General features: G+C 39.8%; 1 protein-coding gene across 1 annotated transcript in view; it reads left to right on the top strand.

The window, feature by feature from the left end:
• The window catches only part of AMMECR1L (AMMECR1 like), a 33,247-nt gene that overhangs the window by 2,709 nt on the left and 8,366 nt on the right, over nucleotides 1-22,172 (top strand). The window contains exons 3-7 of the mRNA XM_081328664.1: nucleotides 253-697; nucleotides 17,875-17,985; nucleotides 18,206-18,320; nucleotides 18,886-18,976; nucleotides 19,702-19,798. Coding sequence (XP_081184790.1) covers nucleotides 291-697; nucleotides 17,875-17,985; nucleotides 18,206-18,320; nucleotides 18,886-18,976; nucleotides 19,702-19,798 — 821 coding nt within the window. The 5' untranslated portion in view covers nucleotides 253-290. The remainder of the gene's footprint in view (nucleotides 1-252; nucleotides 698-17,874; nucleotides 17,986-18,205; nucleotides 18,321-18,885; nucleotides 18,977-19,701; nucleotides 19,799-22,172) is intronic.

The raw sequence follows: 22,172 nt of genomic DNA, 5'->3' as shown, positions 1-22,172 counted from the left end.
TACATAAGATGGCAGTCCAATGATTTCTGATTAGTCCAGAATTGCTGATACATTTTTAAATTAACTAACTTTTGAGGTCATGTAATCTCAATTTTTTTTCTGTTTAATTTTTGGCTATGTCATATGCAAGTCTTCTTGTATAATACATATGTTATAATATGAAATATGCTGTTTTATTACTGGAAAAAGTACTTTGTTATATATTTTTTCATTAATGAGATGACATATGTTGCATATTGTATGTTTTGTCAGGGTTCTACAGTGCTTCAGACAGTAGGTGCTGAATCAGGATGGGAAAAAGACGCTGTGTTCCTCCACTTGAGCCCAAGTTGGCAGCAGGCTGTTGTGGGGTAAAGAAACCCAAATTGTCTGGAAGTGGAACACATAGTCACGGGAATCAAGCCACAACTGTGCCAGTCTCTAGTTCAGGTCCTCTTCAGAACCACCAGCATGGAGATGGGGGCAGTGGAAGGGAGAATGTATCGGATTTGACTTTATGCCCTGGAAATTCTCCAATTACTCGAATGAATCCCACTTCAGGAGCATTGAGTCCACTTGCCCGGTCTAATGGAACTGCCAACAGCACCAAAAATCTAGTCGTGACAGCGGAGATGTGCTGCTATTGCTTTGATGTACTCTACTGTCATCTTTATGGTTTCCCTCAGCCACGACTTCCTCGATTTACCAATGATCCCTAGTGAGTAAATTTATGGGCATGGGAGGGAAACTGAATATCCATCCAAAAGGATAATGAAAGAGTTGTTCAAAAAACAGGTTATCTTCTAAGAAATCTAAAATATTATGTCATTTTTGTAGATGGGTTAACATATAAAATGAAACTGGTATAAATAGAAAGCATGCATATATTGGTGTTTATGAGGTACAACAGCTCTGTGCAGTGGTAGTTGGAGAGCATTAGGATTTGGAGAGCTGAGGAAAGAAAAGTCCAGCAGTAGACTAAATCAGCTATTCTGGTTTGTTCCCATCTTTTACATTCTACTGGGTGCTGAGCATATTGAATATCACAGTATGAATAAGACTTAATAATTAAGGTCTCCAAAAGAGCTGTAATTACAAATGATTTCAAGGAACCCAGAATTTTCCTTTCTCTAATTTTTTTACCCAAGGCATTAGTTGATTGGTCACTATTTCCGGTTAGTTTTTCACAAAAAGAAGAGCTCAATTTGGTTAGCCTATCTTGGCTGAAAAAGCTAATATACATACAGAGTTTCTGCTATTTGCTCAACTCAATATTTTTTATTTATTTATTTGCTCAGTTTTTATAACCACTCATCTCAGGAAATGACTGGGTTGCTTACAATTCAAAATATATATTACAATTAAAAAAAACATTTTAAAGTAATAAAACTGGTAGAAAATAAGAAAACATCCAGTTCAAGTATGTTCTTTGTGTGCATAAATGCAAACCAGAAATTTCAGTTAACCATAGTTACTAAGGTCAGAATAAACCAAAATCTTAAAATCAATTTTAATCCATATTTTTAAGATTCTGCACCTGATAATCAGCTAACATAAAGATTTCCAGTTTAAATAAAATCTCAAAATATAAGTACAACTACAATTATATAAGTAAAATTGTACAATTGTATTTAAGTCATTGAAAATTGAACTCACACAGTGTTTTTAGCTGATTAACCCAATTTTCAATCATTTGGAGATAGTCAGAATGAAAGTTGCATGCCCCAAACAACTTTGATTACATTCAGGAATTTGAAACCAAATATTTTTATCATAACATGATACATTAATGGAGTCTGTCCATCACAATTGTGATGTTTGTAAAGTTTAGCATAGTCGTTAAGTGAATCTGTGATAGTTAAGCAAACATCAGTTTTAAAGCAAACCAATGCGGCTTTGGTGGAAATCAGAAGTAAATACTGTTTTTGGCAAAACTTTGTAAAATGTGATCACATAACCACAGAATGTTGCAAACCACCATAAATATGACCTGGTTGCTGAGTACCAGAAGTGCGTTCACATGACTCATGGTGGTCAGTTGTCAGAACTTCAGATTTGGATCATAAGTACCCGCCAGGTATGTCCAACGGAACATCAAATGGTCACTAAGCAACCAGTCATAAGTTGAGGACTATCAATAGGCAGAAGGGTTATACTTTCTATAGAATAAATAATTTAAATTCAGAATACCTATTGAACAAAATTGAACTTCTATAACTGTGTTACTGGCACTGGAAAGTATACACTTGTAAGACCAGAAATATTTATATAGCGCTAATATATTGTGATAAAGATAGAGAAGAATGCAAACGATAGAGACCGAAGCTCTGCTAGAAAGTTTTTAAAATTACTTACATATTTCATATTTATACAATATAGTCTTTGGGTTTTTTTGAGTGGGAAGACACAAAATAGTTCAGGAGTGTTCTGTCTAGGCTGTACTGAAGCTCTTCTGGACTATGCTGTTCTAGAGACAGTTACTAGTTTCTAAAGCCCCAAACTGAAAGTAATCTGAAGCATGGTGTTCCAAAATCCAGTTTCAGGGAGTTTTTTCCTGGAAACTACTGAACTTTCCCAGAATAGCACAATATATTATTTATTTATTTATTTATTTTATTTGTATACCGCCCTTCTCCCGAAGGGCTCAGGGCGGTGAACAGGGCAATACATATTAAAAAACAAGATACAAAAATTAAAAACGATTAAACAACAATGCCCATGAATAAGTTAGAACACATTAAAAAAAGGTTAAAACAGATTAATAAAACCCAACCCCATCCCATCAGGCCAGGCCAGCTTGTTCGAAAAGGTAGGTTTTGAGATCGCGCCGGAAGGAGCGGAGGTCAGGCGCTATCCGGAGCTCGACCGGAAGATGGTTCCATAAATCCGGCGCGCCCACAGAGAACGCCCTCCCCCTGGGGGCCACCAGTCGACATTCTTTGACCGGTGGCACCCTGAGGAGGCCCTCTCTGTGGGAGCGTACTGGGCGGAGGGAAGGTGACGCCGGCCGCAGGTGCTCCCCAAGGTATTCCGGACCCATGCCATGTAGGGCTTTGTAGGTCATTACCAACACCTTGAATCTCACCCGGAAGACAACTGGAAGCCAATGCAGCTCGCGGAGCAGAGGTGTAACATGGGAGTGTCGGGAAACTCCCAACACAACTCGCGCGGCTGCATTCTGTACCAGCTGGAGCCTCCGCGTGGTCTTCAAGGGTAGCCCCATGTAGACAGCGTTGCAGTAGTCCAGATGAGAGGTCACAAGGGCGTGAGTGACCGTACGTAAGGCATCCCGGTCTAGATAGGGCCGCAACTGGCGCACCAGGCGAACCTGGGCGAAGGCCCCCCTAGTCACAGCTACTATATGGTCTTCTAGAGAAAGCTGTGAATCTAGGAGGACTCCCAAGTTGTGAGCCCTATCTACGGGGGGTAATAACTCACCCCCCATAGAGAGAGATGGGATATCCTGAATATCCCGAGATGCCGGTACGCACAGCCACTCGGTCTTGTCAGGGTTGAGTCGAAGCCTATTCCTCCCCATCCAGACCCGAACCGCCTCCAGGCAGCGGGACATCACGTCGAGGGCATCACTGGGGTGGTTTGGGATCGAAATGAAAAGCTGGGTATCATCAGCATACTGATGATACCCAACTCTAAAACCACGAATGATCTCACCCAGCGGTTTCATGTAGATGTTGAACAGGAGAGGCGAGAGGACCGACCCCTGAGGGACTCCACAAGCGAGAGGCCTTGAGGTCGACCTCTGCCCCCCTGCCAACACCGACTGCGAGCGTCCCAGGAGATAGGAGGAGAACCACTGAAGAACCGTGCCTCCCACTCCCAATCCCCTGAGACGCCGCAGCAAGATACCATGGTCGATGGTATTGAAAGCCACTGAGAGGTCTAATAGGACTAGGACAGAGGAATATCCCCTGTCCCGAGCCCTCCAGAGATCATTCACCAGAGCGACCAATGCCGTCTCCGTGCTGTACCCGGGCCTGAAGCCCGATTGGTACGGGTCTAGATAATCCACTTCATCCAGAACCAGAGGAAGCTGATGCGCCACCACACTCTCAACAACCTTCGCAAGAAAGCGAAGGTTGGAGACCGGACGAAAGTTATTTAACACAGCTGGGTCCAAGGCAGGCTTCTTGAGAGGTCTCACCACCGCCTCCTTCAAGGCGGCGGGGAAACTACCCTCACTCAAGGAGGCAGATATAACCGCCTGGAACCAGCCTCGTGTCCCTTCCCGGGCTGCATAAACCAGCCAGGAAGGGCACGGGTCCAATGAACATGTGGAGCTCAGCCTCCCCATAATCCTGTCCACTTCCTCCGGAGTTACAGGATCGAACTCCTCCCAGATCACATTGACAAGATCACCCGTGTCCTGATCGTCCGACTCTGCCCAGTCGGAGTCCAAATCGGTCCGAATCCGAGCGATTTTATCCAACAGATGTTGACTAAACTCCTCGGCACGCCCCTGCAAGGGTTCCTCACTCACCTCCTGATTGAGGAGGGATCGGGTCACCCTAAACAGGGCGGCCGGGCGATTATCTGCGGACGCAATAAGGGTAGCGAAGTAATTAGACCTCGCCACCCTTATCACTGCGAGATAAGACCTAATATAGGTTCTTAGTCGCAATCGGTCGGATTCGATCGGCTGGACCTCTAGGCCCCGTCTCCGACGCTTCATCTCCCGGAGCTCCGCGGAAAACCATGGAGCCCACTGGGATCTGCGCCGGGTCAGGGGCCGCAAGGGTACAACTCGGTCAAGTGCCTCAGTGGCCGTCCTTTCCCAGGCTTCCACTAAGGCATCTGCCGAGCTGTGAGCAGAGGAGGCAGGTGGGGACCCCAGCGCTGCCTGGAACCTTTCAGGGTCCATTAAGCGCCTGGGGCGGAACCATCTAGTTGGCTCAACACACCCACGGTGGGGAGTGGCAAAACGGAAGACCAGCCGCAGGAGATGATGATCGGTCCATGACAGGGGCATAACAGTTGGGGAGCCCCCACCAAGATCATCTAACCATCGTCCAGATAGAAAAACCAAATCCAGGGTGTGACCTCCCACATGAGTCGGTCCATGAATTACTTGCATCAGGTCCATGGCCGTCATGGAAGCCATGAACTCCTGAGCTAACTCAGATGATCCTCCCAGGGATGGTAGATTGAAGTCACCCAAAACCATGAGTTTGGTGAACTCAATCACCAGCCCCGAGAGGATATCGAGAAGCTCAGGCAGGGCTGCTGCTGCGCGACTAGGCGAAAGGTACACCAGCAGCAAGCCCAGCTGCGCTTTAGGACCACACCTCAATAAGAGAGATTCACACCCGACTATCTGAAGAACGGTGGCCTCCTGCGGACATAAGGTCTCCCTCATAACCACAGCCACTCCCCCACCCCTACCCTGAGTCCGAGGCCGGTGTAGCACCCGGAAGCCTGGTGGGCAAAGATCAACCAGGGGGATACCACCCTCTGGGCCCAACCAGGTCTCCGTGATGCAAGCCAGGTCCGCATGCTCACCCTCGACCAGATCCCGGACGAGAGGAGCCTTATTAACGATGGACCTGGCGTTCAAGTAAACCAGCCGGAACTCAGGTGGCTGCACATCCTCGCTCCCGGGGCCTTGGGGTGAAGACAGAGGGTCGGAGTGCCTCAACGCTTGTAGATAGCAGGGATGCCCTCCCGGGTATCGATACGGCCCTCTGTTCATACACCTGCTGCCATTCCCTAACGTCGTGGGAATAGGAAGTCCCACGACCCGCTCCCGAGATCCGGAGGCAGCAGACCCCGGCTCCTCCCCCCGCGATCTGTCCCAGGCCTGGCCTGAACAACGGTTGGTGGATTGCCCCCCATTTCCAGCCAACCACGATCCTCCCCCCTCCCTAACCCCACAAAAAATTTGACTAAAAAGGTAATCAGGGGCCTCTTATTAAATTTATACCGGAGGCCCCTGCCCCTGCCCAACCATCTCTCAGGGTCCCAGCAATCGGGCCCTTCATCAAGAGGAAATGTAAAAAGTGAGGCGGGTCGCACCCAGGATGGGGAGGCCCCCTGAGGGCGAACAAAACCGTGCTCGGATAAGTCAGACGCATGGTGGTTGTTAGACCAATCCGGCAGAAAAAGGCAGACCCAGATCGAAACGAGAGGATCTCAAGATAGAAGGAGAATGTCCAGAGTGCAAACCCAGCTCCACTGCCACTAGAGCTGGGTAACCCCGGGACAGGTCGATTCCCGCCCTCTCACGACGGTTAGAACCGGGGAGCAGCCTGGAACATACAACCGGGGAAGGCAATACCGCCTAGAGCTCTCACCTCTAGGAGGTAGCAGATGTAAAGTCTAAACCACCCTCCCACAGTGGTTGTAACCCGGGCCTTCCAAAACCATGGGGGAGAGGAGAAAAGAGGGGGGAGTTAGAGCAAAAGAGTCAGCGAGATATAGAGGGAGAACAGAAAGTTTGTGAGTTATCCAGAATGTTCTCTTCTTGAACCAAGAATATTACACATCCTTAATTTTTGAGTATCCACTGACTTCTAGATTATTCATACTTACAGCATCCATGTAGAAAATGGAATGCAACAGGGGGAGCTTGTTGCACTTCTTTTCTGGAATTTCTGATCTGTATGATACATTTCCATGTCTTTTTCCTGCATCAGGAATCTGGATACAACAGCAATTTCTCATCATTGCCGTTGGATTCATGATGGGAATCAAGAGAGGTTGATGAATTTGTCCTGTTTCAGGATGTATCTTGCTTTTTTTTTGAAAAAGCAAAAAGTTTCTTAAAGGAATAAAATCTCATATGCAGTATAACTGAAATGGTCAGCTATATTGCTCATGTAGTTAGTTAAGAATCACTATGCATTCCATTTATGTCAGGGGTGTCAAACTCAATTTCATTGAGGGCCACATCAGCATTGCGGTTGCCCTCAGGGGGCCGGATGGGTATGGCCTAGGTGGGCGTGGCCTACTGGGTGGGCATGGCTAGAGTGCGTATGGCCTACTGGGTGGGCATGGCCAGCTCTACATCGTTCGCATCAAGGGTGCCTATGGGGGCCTGGGCAGGAGTGGGACAGATCTGAGGGTCTCTGGCAGGAGGAGGGTCTCTGGGCCAGGGCCAAGGCAGTGGGGGCCGTTCCCTCATTGTTTCCAGGATGGCTTCGCGGGCCGCATGAAACCACTTCGCGGGCCGGATCTGGCCCCCGGGCCTTGTGTTTGACATGTCTGATTTATGTGAAACAAAATCAACTATACATGAAGTCGAGCTTCCCTCCCCAGTAGGGCAAAAAGTAGTATGTTGAAAGATGACAGTTTTGCATAGTTTCTTGCATATGTTTGGGAAGCATTGCTAGTTACCAAAGAAGTGGTATTGGGATAAAGTAATATAATCTAATAGAACGTACCATAGTATATATCCTACACTTATTAAAGACATGCTTATATCAAGAAAAATTGGAGAAATCAATATCAGATTCAAATATTAAAAGTGATGGTTTAAATAAACATACAGGATCAATTTACACTGTTTCCTAGTTTTGTGATTCATACATTTCCTGAAGCATAGTTTGTAATTAGAGATAAGCAAGGTGACTCTGCACAATATTCTAGGATAAAATATGATTGGCTACTTCATGGTTTAATACATTGTGTTAAATAATCCACTGTGCTTAGTTTATGGTTTAAAGTGTTGTGTGAACCAAGCATTTTGGTTAATTCAGTAATCTTCAATTAGTGTAGTGTTCAACTGTAGCTATAGTAATATCAATATGTGTCAGTGAACATTTTGCTCTATACTGTTATAATTTTTAAAAGAATAGGAAAAAATTATGAATATATTAATAACTGGGAATATTTTAATATTTAATAACTGGAAAGACTTTAATAAAGTCGTATGGGATAGAGATGAACATGCTGAATGAAGACTGGGGAGACATAGGTTCAAATCTACCGTCAGCCATGGAAGCTCACTGAGTGACTTTGTGCCATGTCCTTTTCTACATAAACTCGCCATGAAGTTGTGAGAAATATTAGAAAGGCAATGTTATATATGGCATCTTGAACACCTGAAAGAGAAATCAGATATAAATGTAATAAATAACTAGAAGTCTACTTAATAGATTTTTATCCCATGGCAAAATATTTCTTTTATGTTTGTCTCATGAATAAACATTCAAGATCACCTGGGAATCTCTAGATCAGGGGTGTCAAACTGTCGGCCCGTGGGCCAGACACATCATCCGGAAGCCGCACCCACCCCATTACTGGCAATGGCAAAATCGTCCCGATACGTTGCACAACGTCACATGACATCGCGAGTTTGACATGTCTGCTCTAGATGATGGGAAGAATTTCTAGATGATGGTGATACAACAATATTTACGTGTGTGTGTGTGTGTGTGTATATAAATTATTTTAAAAACCTGAGTCCCAGGTACACTCATTTTAAAATCTACTAGAACCACTGATCTCCAGGACAGAAAAAACCTTTTAATAACTGAGCTTTCATCAATCCATTGTTGACGTCATCAAAGTATGAGCTAGTAGCAGGAACTGCTATCCAAAGGCGATATATCATCCGTAGTCTATAGAATCAATTGCAACGACTGTCGTTGCAATTACGGGGAAACTGCGAAACGCCTCCGGACTAGAGTCCACGAGCATGAACTAGCGGTCAGACGACACGCACAGCGTTCCCAGGTATAAGCACATACAGCTGAGAATGATCATACATTTAATTTTACCGGGGCTAAGGTCATCACCCAAGATTCCACAAAAGGTGGCCGCTTACTAAAAGAAGCCTGGCTGTCTGATCGATACTCCATCAATCGGCAGGTGGAACTGTTACCAGCATATCAAGTATTGAGAAGACATGAACAGCTGCGCAGGGAATCAGAGCAGGCAAATCTCTTATCACCCCCATGCCGGGCGAACAGAAATACAAAAGATCTGGGTCGCTTACCCATGGAACGGCAGGGTGTCACAATGAATGGGGAGACGGAAGCACAAGTAGAACCCACTACAAGATTAAGAGACAGCAGAGGCACACAACAGGAGGACCATTGGCAGACGCAGCTGTATGGCAGGCTGACAGCACGGCCGGACAGGATAGCAGCAGGAGTGATCCGGCAATGACGCCGAACAGCCGTGCACTACAGGATAGACGCGACTAACAGGCGGGGCGGGCGGGGGGAGGGAAAAACGTCAAAAACGAAGTGGATACCGGCTAGTACGGCAAAACTACAATCAACGCAGCCAACTATGGGAAAACGGGCAGATCAACACGCTCCATGACTAGATCGTTAACATCCGCACAGTTATAAAAACAAGTGTTTCCTGCTACTAGCTCATACTTTGATGACATCAACAGTGGATTGACGAAAGCTCAGTTATTAAAAGGTTTTTTCTGTCCTGGAGATCAGTGATTCTAGTAGATTTTAAAATAAAACACACATACATATACTGGTGATACTTTGACAGTTTCTTAGCCTATGTGAAGCATGCTATATTGCATATATTATCAGTTAAACTTAAATCATTTGACTTCAGTAGTTGGATATTTTTTTCTTGTTTGTATTCTCTGTGAAATGCTACTTGTATAATGCAGGGGTTGGAAGTTAACTTGGAGATTCATCCTTCTGGTGATGCACAAATCTAGTACTACAACATTGCCTACAGAATGCTAACCCAGTCTCTATCTAAACACCGTCTCTGTTTAAACAACCCACCACTTCTTTAGGCAATCTGCTCAATAATGGACAATTCTTACCATTTTTTTATGTTCTAGTAAAATCTACACGCAACCCCCCCCCACTACTACCTGCTAAATTAAACCCTTTTTTTGCTTGTCCTGTTTTCTGGAACAGCTCTAAATTCTGTCCAATAGGACTGACTACTTTTCAGAGATTTGATGACATCTACCTTGTCTCTGCAGTCTTCTTCAAGCTAAACATACCAAAACCTCCACCTGCTCCTGATTTGTTTTTTGTTTTGTTTTCCAGGCCTTTTATCATGGTTCCCATTGGGCATGTTCTAGTTTGACCGTGTCTTTTCTAAAATATGTGCCTACAACTGGATGTAGTATTCTAGAAATAGTCTGATTAATGCAGAAGAGAGAGGAACAATAATTTATATTGATCCTGATATTCTACTTCCATTAATACAGTTTAGGATTGCTTTTTCTTGTTTCTTTTTTGGGAACTGCACAACATTCTGGGGTCATATTCAGCTAGTAATCTGCTAAAACACCTAGATACTTTTCATATGTATTACTACTGAATTTTTATATTATGTACTAAGGAATTTGCTGTCCCCCCATCTTCATGTCATGAGCAAATTTGATAAACATAGATACTAATCCTTTAGTCAAATTGCTTAAAAATACGTTGAACATCACAGGACTTAAAATGGTAGTTTTGCGGTATACCATTCAGAACTAATTTCTGAATGGCCTCAGTTGAACAGCACAGGACCTAACATAGAGTTACACTGGCCTTAGCTTAACAAAATACAATGCTATAGAAACCATTTCAAATGGAACTTTAGATGGAGTCTAACTAAGATGCCAATCACTATGGTAGACGTGGTGGGAAAAGTAGGATTTAATGAAGTTTCTTTTGCCAGCTGATTTTGAGATTTACTCTTTTGAATAAAAATGGTAATAAATAAACATATCCTTATTACTATGATGTTCTGCCAATAGGATACTGTAAGAACTGTGTTTCATCCTAATACTATTGCATCAGTGTAGCATTACACTGATAAAGGGGTTGTTGTGATTGGAAATGTCCTCTTATATTTAATGGAGAGCCAAAACAAAATTATGGCAGAATTCCTACGTTATGGTGTAGTTAAGATTTCAATTAATCCTGCCTTTAATCCTAGTGTATCTTTACCAGTATATAAACTCCACACAAGATTTCTAGTTGAAATATTAGGGTGTGCTCTTGTCTGTGTTATGTGAGAGAAGGAGGGAGGGAAACAGTGTGAGAATGAGAATGAGAGAACATTTGCAACTGACCAAGGGGCTGTGTGGTGATGAGAAATACAGAAGAATACTTTCCACAATAGTTCAACCTGCCCAGAGGACATGGCTGACATTTGTTAGAGAACTCCAAACAGCTACCTTACCCTAAGACATGAACGTCGATTATCAGCGCTACTCCTACAACTGGGATAAAAGGACAAAGTATCTTGAACAGGTAAGCTATGTATGATGGAATGCAGAGTGGGAATACAAAGTGGTAGCAAAACAGTTAAGGGAGGAGGAAATAGGGGCACTGTGAAGCAGATTGTTCAGTCTGGAAGAGGAGAGAAACATGAAAAAGATGACCTAGAGTAACTACTTTAATTACAGTCCATACAAGCTATGAATTTACTTGGTAAATTCAGTAAATTGATGTTTTCTTCTACAATATTTTGAGGCACCAAAGGTATAGTGTGTGTGCTCCAATAGCCATGAAAACAGTAAATGCCAATACATAACTGTTAGTGAAGGCTAGATATTCTAAATCTTGCTGCTTTTAATCATATACTTTTGATCCCTTTTGCTTCACAGCATCAAAACCTGAACATGAGAATAAACATACAGAGGTTTTCTTCCTTGAAAAGTGGGTATTTGGGGTAAGATTTTAATATACTATTTGAGCACCTACAGCAGTATTGAGTGGTTTCTTCACAAATAAGTACCATGTATTTAAATTCAGAGGCTGCCTTACATCTGCTAATTGCTTCTCTTTCTTTATATCTTCAGATTTCTACAAACTGTACTTACTAGATGTGGAGGGCTGGATATTTTCCATTCTTGGTGCCATGCAGACTACAAGGAAAATTTACAGCAAAACTAGACCAATGTGAATCCAATTATTCCACTGTGTGGTTGCCAATAGGTTCCATATTTCAGCAGCCAGTTATATAACAAGTGAAACAATGTTCTCTATGGTAAATTAAGCAAGAGTACCCACACCCACTACTATTACACAGTTTTCCATTTATAAAATGTGACAGGATGGCTTGTAATCCCTTCTATGTGGTTTTGTTTTATTTTAGAATTAAAGCACTGTATATGCTACATGCAGAAGAGTGGGACATAATATTTAAAATAAAAATAAGGATTTCACTTTATTGCAGCGCTTGTCTTTTTGTTAGTATAGATGGTAATGTTCACTTAACGCTTCCTGGTTTCTATTGCTCAGAATGATACTGGGTAAAAAGAGAGATTTCTTACCATTAAGGTTTGGTGCATGGATGGTTCTATCATCCAGCCACTTGAATTTTAGTTATACTAAGGAAATAGGCCCTTCAGCTTTCAACAGGAGGCCTGGTTTCTGGTTCTGTAAACAAGACAGTCATTTAACATTGATTGAGGGAGAAAAATACAAAGATATAACTTATTAGTAGCAAGCTGTTGTATGCATGCCTATTTAGCATTCCCTTGATTACTTAAGAAAACATATCTATATCTGTTTGTGTGGACTTCTTCCAACTTCTTTTGTTGTGAGACTGCATTCAGAGCTTGAACTGAAAGCTATTGTATATGCAACTGCTATAATACAATAAAGATCTAATGTTCCTTTACAGCCTGTCAACTAAAGGTGTAAATGTCTGAGCAGGTATATAGATAGTATATAGGGAATATATTTGATGATGGAGTAAGGAGTTGCTCTGGACTAGTGTGGGTTCTAGTTCTGCCTACTATTTCATCCTTGTGTCTTAACTTAATTTTAGCTATCAATGTATACAGAAGATGAATTGGACCTTACTCTTACCATTTCTCCCAATAGGGCTTGAATTTATGTCTTCAGGATTTTAGAGCCTCCTTGATAAATAATGTTTTTCCCATTCAGTAAATGAAAATTGCATATTAATTCTGAGAGACTCATACTTGCTAGATTTCTGCTACCTCAGTCTGCCATGATATGTCTGTGTTGGTAATCATGTTTTATTTGGTAGAATAAGGTGATTGGAGATAGTTTTCTATCACAGTGCAGAAGTTGCTGGTTAACCATGGCTGTTGGAATAAACTCTGCTTGGTAAGTTCACACAAAGCTCACTAAAATGAAACAAACACCATTATGGGTGAAGTTCTTTCATGCTTGGCTACTGTTGATGGGAAAGAGAACATTTTCTCCATGTTAAGATTATTATTAGGTTTGGCAGTGTGGCATACAACAGTTTTTACTACTATATATGCTTGCTTTTTTCCAAATTTAGTTCTCCTGTTTTTATAACCAGGATATGGTTAGGGTTATGCAGTAATTAACATTGTCCAATAATGAGGACGAATAATTGGGAATCTTCTGTTAACACTAAGGTTTGCAAAAGTAATAGAAAAGCTTCACTGAAAATGTTTTTGAGAGGAGCAAGTTAATAATGCACATTGTCCATGCACAATGTATATGAAAACTGTTCATCTTAAAAGGGGGCAGATAAGGAGAGTAAGGGGAAATTACCTTGAAAAAGAAGATGTTAGTTATTATCCTGTACAAGAGCACTCTACATTGCAATGTTTTGTTACAGATTTCACTTGAAACTTAAATTTACAGTTTCTACAAGACAGAGTATTCTAGGAGGCATGTTGTTTTTTGAGTCATATCCACCTATTTGCCTAAAGTCCATTTGAAGAGTAGCTCTGAGTTCAAAACTTGTTTGCTTTGGCCTTAGTGAAGACACTGTACTGTTTGTTATTTTGTAACTGGATAACATAGCTATGTTCTATGCCTATATTTTGAAGTTAGCTTATTATAAAAAAAGATGCAGGTTTTTATTTCTTTTAACATTACTGGTTAATGTTAATGTTAATGTTAAAAGAACACACACACACACAAGCCATCTCAGTGGATCTCTTTAATCCATGGCACTGAGAATTTATTAATGTTCTACCAGTGGCTTACAATCCTAGCAGTATAGAATTCTTCGCTTCCAGCTTGGAATACCAAAAACATAAAGTCAGTGAGTAGTCAATACCAATTTGGCGGGGGGGGGGGGGGAGAATCTCTACTTCTAACTATGCTTTGTTCCCATTGTAGGGATAACTAAACCAAATGAAGCTCAAAACAGAGAGGCTGAGAAGAGCATATTTACTTTGTTTACAATGTTAACCAAACAAAAAGCTAAGGGAGTCATCTGTAGTTTGAATTAAGAAACCTACGTGTTTTAAACAATCTGCATATTCAACTGCAAGACACAGACAGAATCTAAATCAGAATCAAATATGTGATTCTGTAGCTATTTTGTTTTAGACACTGTTTACTGTGACTTAATGGGATTACTGTTATTATCAAGGATTTCAGGTTCATATATTTAAAAATAGTTTATGTAACAATAACATTACAAATCGTAAGAGCTGATTTAAAATATTACAAATAGAAGATAAATGTTAATAGATTATTTGCTGATCAGATAAAGAAATGGAACAGCAGGCTTATTTTTCAAATGGACATGGCAGGTTTAATTTTCATCCAGATTTTTGTATGTTTGAATTAATTGTCTAGCAAAGTAGGGTTTTGTAGCATTTTTGACATATTGTTAAAAATAGAAACAAAATTGAAAACTATACACCAAATAACCACAACGAGCTTCAGATTTAGATCTGGAATACTTATTACAACTAGTTTAATTCCATTGATGATATTCTTAATCATTGGATATCAACAGAAGTGTAGCATACTGAAGAACTCAGAAACTAGGTCAGGAGGTAATTACAGAGGAGAACAATTAAGATTTTATTTGAAAGCACATTAGACTAATAAAATTAAAAATACAAATCTGATAGTCAACAAATTAAAAACAACCATATCACAATTACTATATTTTCTCAAATTATCTTTAAGAGTAAACTGCTCTGTTACAAAAACTAAATTTAATCTAAGTTAGGCATGACATCCTGGCTTTAGAATTTCTTCATAAAAAATAATTCTTGAAGAATTTATTTAGATTTGGTTCAGAGGACCACTTTAACGCTTTGCCAGTTCCAATTAACTGTCCTCTTGAGATAAATAGCCATAATAGAAGAACACTCTAAATTAGAATCATAATGCGGGGGAGGGGGGAGTACGAGAATCCCTCTAAAATGGATGGCATTCCTTCAAAAAACATCTGATTTATATTTTCTTCACCTGCACAAGTTCTGTCATATAGTATTTAGTTCGGTCCTTAAATAAGGTTTCTGGCAGTACTGTAAGACATGGAATAGAGAAGTAGAGATAAAATTTTGTATGTATTAATTCATTTATCTTACAGTGCACTATAATTATGGCTTATTAAGTTCCATCACATGTTATTACTGTTTAGAATCTATGTGTGAGAATACTTGAAACAGGATCAGATTGTTATAAAACTTCTATTATGCAGGCGACTTAAGAATTCTTAGGCATCGTGGAAGCATATTAATACAGATAAATATATTTGGATAAAATGTGTCAAAAGGCTTTATTTTAAAAAAAATATGGATAGCAAAGACTGTTAAACAACCTATACTGCAGAAATCAGTACAAAATGCTGTGGGTCCATAACATTTAGCACCCATATCATTTGACACTTGAAAACAGGATCTTATTGGTCATTATAAAAGGCATAACCAGACTGCCCCAAAATTCCAAGAGTCAAATCATTTAGGATTTTGTAAATCAAAAATAGCACTTTGCACTGGGGTTAGAAATAAAACTATAATTTTAAAATACAATTACTTAAGCGATTCCAATTCTACATTGACTAATAATTGGATACATTCAGAGTTTTCAAATTGCTTTTAAGAAAAGCTTCATGAAGACTCAAATAGTCTGAAAAATGTCTGGAATGGGACAACTTGCTGCAGAACTCTTTGTGACCAAATTGCTACGGCCAACTCACCGTTGGACAACTCACCACGGGACAATTTAACAATTCAATTTAATTATTTCAAATAAAATTATTTTAATTTTTGTCATTCAAATTTCATTTTGCCCCTCCTTTTGCACCATTTCTTTAATAATTCTATTCCACCATTTCTTTGATATTAATGTAACTGCAGTGAGTTGTCCCATAGCAAGTTGGCTGCAGCTGGTTGGCCGTGGTGAGTTGGCTGCGGCAAATTGTCATAGACCCAAATATTTCAGGGTTGCATTATTCTTCTTTTTTCTTTACCTGTGAGCTTTCAGATTCTTTCTTGCCAGTGATAATTTACTATTTTATACAGCGTTCAAGCTCAAACTAAAATACAAGTGTAATTTGCTGTTGACTATAGCTCACTGTACCTCACTGAAACAGTGACCTACTTAGGTTTTAGCACTAATTCCAAGTTGAAGCTTGTAATGTCTGTAAGCACAAAGTGTAAAAAAGAAAATGAAACACAAAAGTTTGCTTCCAGTCTTTAGGGAATTAGCGCATCAGAACTGCAAACTTCAAAAATGTTTTAGAAGTGCTCCTGCCCTCATCTCTCTCCGTTGATATAAAAAAGTATTTTTTATATTTTCAGGCTACCCAGTGAATGTGAAAAAGTGTTGTTGCTTTAAGGAATCCGCTCATTAAATTTAATACGAAAGCAACAACACTTTTTCTCAGAGTCACACAAATATCTAGAAGTATCCCTTCCCCAAGTTCAAAGCTAATATTTTAGACAAAAGAGTTTATTGTCCAGGAACGGATATTTTTCCTGACAGCAGTTAAGTGGGTTGTCCAACTCTTCTGTGTTAACTGAACTTAACTTTATTTATTTGCATGGAGTCTAAAGTGCTCTTAGATATGCAATCAGTTATTTGATTGTCTGATCAGACTTTTTTAATGTATTTTATATCCAGAATAACAAAAATTCTTGTAATATTGGTCCCTTTGTATTTAAGAATTAAGTTGTCACTTTTAAATTGTATCTCTTTTGACTAAGAGAAGGGGAAATTGTTAAGTAACAAAACAAATGCTTTATATATAATGTGAACATTTTTTCCCCTTTCATTCAAATGCGTGTAATATTTGGAGTCTGCCTGAACGAGTCCCTGCAGTTTTCTTGGCAAGGTTTCTTCAGAAGTGGTTGCCATTGCCTCCTTCCTAGGCTGAGAAAAAGTGACTGGCCCACAGTCACACACCTGGCTTTGGGCCTAAAATGGGACTAGAACTCAGAGTCTCCTGGTTTCTAGCCTGACGCCTTAACCTCTACAGCAATACAGACAATTAAATGAACACTGAGGATAGGATGGCTTCCATGAGGAAGAACATCATACTCCCAACCCTTCTGGAACCTGTTGTCTTGAGGAAAAAGCCATCATAAAATCTTGCTTCCGGACTGGAACACCAGTCAAGTACTAAACGATTACCAGAGGTATTAAAAGTCACTAGCAGAGCAGCAGGAAACCTGTGGCCTTTCAGATGTTGCTAAATAAAAACAGTCAACAGTATAGCTGGTAAAGTGAAGTTGGTAGCTGACATTTAACCAAATTTGTTTGGGCCTTGGATTCCCTGCCTTTCATTTGAACGCTTCAGAAGAATCAATAGGATTATGCTGCCTACCTATCCTGATTTAGATCATCCAAAAATATTGCCAAGTCCTGCCCAAAAAAGAAGCAATTTTCTCTCTTCTTGCACAGAAAGGAAGCAGGTACTCAATCTTCTGCATACTTAAGCCAAGTGAAATTATTAAATAATAGTCTTTGTGTTGGTAATAGTATTATTAAAGCTTGTTTTTCAAATACTGCTACTGAATTCCTGTGCATTCTTAAAAACAATGTAACCTGTCATTTTAAGTACTTCTAAGATTTTGGAAACTATAAAAGAAGGAAAGCAGTTAGTAATTTTCAACATTACTTCGGTGAAACAGAGGCATTGAAAGCTGCAAAAGACATAAATTGATTTTTCATTATAAATGCAGTCATATTTTTTGTATTTTAATTTTTCTCAGCAAAAATTATTTGAAGCTTTTGTGTTATGCATTTTCAGCCCACTCTTTGTGACATGGAAGACAGGCCGAGACAAACGACTTCGGGGCTGCATTGGAACTTTCTCTGCCATGAATCTTCACTCAGGACTCAGGGAATACACATTAACCAGGTAAAATCAACAGTGATCTCTCAGAAAACCAAGCCCAATTCATTTTGTATATATATATTTATTTAGTTCTGCTTGTAGTATGTATAAATCTGTTCTGTTTCAAAGGGATGTAATTTTTTCTTAAGTTTGACTAAATTATTAGAATGTAGTAAACCTTCCAAATTATACTATCGTGAGCTGTTTTATATAAGTTGGTGACCATGTTCTATTTCCACTTTAGTGCACTTAAGGACAGTAGATTTCCACCCCTGACTCGTGAGGAGCTGCCTAAACTTTTTTGCTCTGTCTCCCTCCTCACTAATTTTGAGGATGCCACTAACTACTTGGACTGGGAGGTAAAACTGTGAATCTGAATTTTCTATCACTCTTTCGTGCCATTTGGATTCAGATCAATATTTTGTACTTTGTCTACATAGTAAGGGTAACTTGTAATGATAGAATTTAAAGAATGAGATTTGAAAAAAGGGACTGAATTTAAAACTGAATTACTGAATAAATTACTTCAGTCCCTCTCAAATGATTATTACTTTAATACAAAAGCAGGACGCAATAGCTTCAGTGATCTTTTATGATCTTGTCAATGACAACCAAAATTACAATTAAAGCATTGAACACTGTAGAAAGTAAAAAGAAATGGGTACATTTAAATTAGGGATTTGGAACAGTTATTAAGAATAACAGAGAGCAAGAATGATCAGTCAGTCACCTTTGACTCTTGGGTAATAAATACTAAGCAAAAATCACCCTGAGAAGCTGTCTTTGTGGTCAATAAGGGTTAATAAATGAATTGGAGGCAAGGCAAGACTTTTTTCAGATTGATCTTTGAATAAGATCCATGGCAAGGGTAAATCCTTTTCCCCAGAAAATACCTCCCAGCTGACTTAATATTTCTATTTTTAGGTTGGAATCCATGGGATCAGAATTGAGTTCATCAATGAGAAAGGTGTCAAGCGCACAGCTACATACTTACCTGAAGTTGCTAAGGAACAGGGTGAGTATGGAATAAAATGTAATTCTATTTTAAGTAAAATCTGTGTAAATGAAAGAATGTAAATCATGGAGATACCATACACAGTGCTGAATAAAACCATTCCTCGTCTTTGGTTGAAATATTCAGAGGCTTTGACCTTAAATGGCTCAAAATAGTAATACGTTCAGTGTGTGGTGATTTTTTTAAGACATATATTTCATTTTTATTTATTTGTTAGATTTACATGTTAATTTTTGTAGAGGAACAAGGTGGCAATCATGTTTTAAATGCTGCATTATTCATAACTGGATTTTTAAATAATTCAAACAGTGAAAACAGATGTATGGTTTTAAGTCAATGATTTATTTTGATGTTTTGCCCTGAAATATATTACATTTCCTCAAATTATTTATTCCAGCATGCAGAGAATCACATTTTCTCTTCCTGCATGAAAAAACCAAAGTATAATTTAAACCTTTCAGGGAAATTTAGTAGATTTAAAATTTTAAATTATAGCTACAGTATACTTCATTTAAAACATGATTATATTTGTTTATTATTGAAATACGTATGTATGAAATTTTAGTCATGTAGTATTCAATATTTATAGTTACTATTCTGTTTATCGGTAGCTATTTATCAGCAGCTTATCAATAACCTGAGTAACTTGAGCTTTCTTTTAAAGGGCTATATCTTTTTTAAATTAAGCTTGTATTTATAAGTCTGCTGCTGTCATTTTCAAACAGATTGGGATCAGATTCAAACAATAGACTCCTTGCTCAGGAAAGGTGGTTTTAAGGCTCCAATTACCAATGACTTTAGGAAAACTATTAAACTCACCAGGTAAACTTTCTTGTTATTTTTGTATTAGTATTATCATTGCTTCTGTTTCTAATTGGAAGAGCATATTTCTGGAAATTGTTTTTTTCCAAGCAAGTTTTTAAATTTTAAATTAGATGTTCCTGATCCTATAGTTCCTACCACCACCATCACCTCATTCCCCAAATTGCCAACAATTTTGAATTATTAGAAATTATTTTACATTTCTTAATGTTTTTTTAAACTGCAAAGGAATTTTAGAAAAAAAGTGACATTTTGAGAAAGTAAAATTTTTATTTTACCATTTTAACAGCATTAAACATTTATTTATTTATTTATTTATTTATTTATTCATTCATTCATTCATTCATTCATTCATTCATTCATTTTTTATAGCCACCCATCTCAGTCAAGTGACTCTGGGCAGCTTACAATTCTAAAGCTATTAATACAGTTAAAACAATAAAAACATCCAAAGTATCATATAGCAACCGCGATAATTAACTAACAGTAAAGCAAAGAAATAGGGCCTTTAGCACATTCCAAGCTCCAGACCCCTTATGAAAGGCCAGCAGGGTTGGCACTATTGTAATCTCTGAGGGGAGAATATTCCAAAAACTAGGGGCTATAGCAGGGGAGGCCCATCTACTTCTCACGAGTCGATAATCTATGAATTAATTAGTGAGATCTTGCTTATTTTTTTCTACCCATTCGAAAACAAGTTTTTCCCCCCAATAATTAATAATTTCTTTTTTAAAAGGCTATAAAATGGAAACATTAGGGAATATTTAGGCCTTGATATTTTTAGAAGTAAAGTATGATAATGTTAGGTACAGTAACCATATTATTTTAATAAGATGAAAATGAATTGCTTAATTTCATGAATTGTAAATGTCCTTTTCCATTGTTGCTCCTTTGTAACAGGTATTTAAGTCAGCTCTTGTATGAAAAGAGTAGGCAGAGGTGGTGGGCAGAGTTTATGTATTTGTTTGTTAAATTTATTTGCTGTCCATCTGGCTAATCTAGGTAGTTTACAACAATAAAATGGGGAAAAATGATAAAGAATGTAAACATAACAATAGCAATTGAATAAAATAATAAAAAATAACAAAGGAAGTACAATAATATAAAATTAAAAAGACGGGCAAAAGGGGAGCAGGAAGCGCAGTGGAGAGGTGGGGTCTGCTAATTAGTACAGTAGCCACCTCTAGTAATATATTCCTCTGTTGGGTTCCCAGGCCAACTTGCAAAGCCTTGTGGAAGGCTTCAGGCCCTTGTGGAAGGATAGGAGGGTGGGGCAAACCATAACCCAGAGGGCAGAAAGTTCCAGAGAGCTGGTGCTGCAGCAGAAAAGGCTCTTCTCCTAGATCCTGTCAGTCGGAGTTCCTTGACTGACTAGATCGGGGGTAGGCAACCTCGGCTCTTTTATGACTCATGGACTTCAACTCCCAGAATTCCTGACTCAGGAATTCTGGGAGTTGAAGTCCATGAGTCATAAAAGAGCCGAGATTGCCTACCCCTGGACTAGATCCTCAGCAGGGCTCCTGCCAGCACAGATAGGACAAGCTTGTCTTGGTGAGATGATAGCTCATCAAGTAATCTGGACCTATGGCCATGGAGAGCTTTAAAGGTCATAACCAACAACTTAAATTGCACTCAAACAAACCAACAGCAGTGTAGCTCATAGAGCAGTGGTATAACATGGGTCATTCTATGGGCCCCACAGATTGTTCAGGCTGCTGCACTCTGTACCAGTGGAAGCTTCCAAATGGATTTTGAGGGTAGCCTCATGTAAAGTGCACTGCAGTAATTCAGACAAGAGATGATTAGGGCTTGAGTGACTGAGCACAGGGAGTCCTGATCCAGAAAAGACTGCAGCTGGTGTACAAACCGAAGCTGTGCAAAGGCTGTCCTAATCAGGACCACCACCTGAACTTCGAGCAGGAGTTGCAAGTTCAGGAGAACCCCTAAATTACAAACTGAATCTGAATGGGGTAGGACAACCCCGTTCAGACCCAAATGTTGAAGTTCCATTCACCCAAAGCTACTCGGTCTTGCTAGGATTCAATCATATAGCCTGTTATCCCCTATCCAGGCCCCAGCCCTCCAGGTACCATGAGAGGATAGCGACAACTTCACTTGGGTCACAAGATGTGGAGATCTAAAGCATTAACATAGCATATTGATGATATTTCAACCCACGGTGACAAATGATCTCCCCAGCGACTTCATGTAGATGTTAAACAGGAGTGGAGAGAGTATTAAAGCCCTGCGGTACAGTGTAAGAGAGCAGCCGGGGGCTGGATTTCTCACTCCCTATCAACACTGATTGGGAGTGGCTTTGGAGAAAGGAGCTAAACTAGCATAGAACTGTGCCATCCAGTCCTAAGCTCTGTAG

Source organism: Vipera berus, assembly GCF_964194415.1.
Source record: "Vipera berus genome assembly, chromosome: 5".
Lineage (NCBI taxonomy): Eukaryota > Metazoa > Chordata > Lepidosauria > Squamata > Viperidae > Vipera > Vipera berus.
The sequence above is the reverse complement of the archived record's forward strand: the minus strand, read 5'-3'. Positions and strand labels throughout refer to the sequence as shown.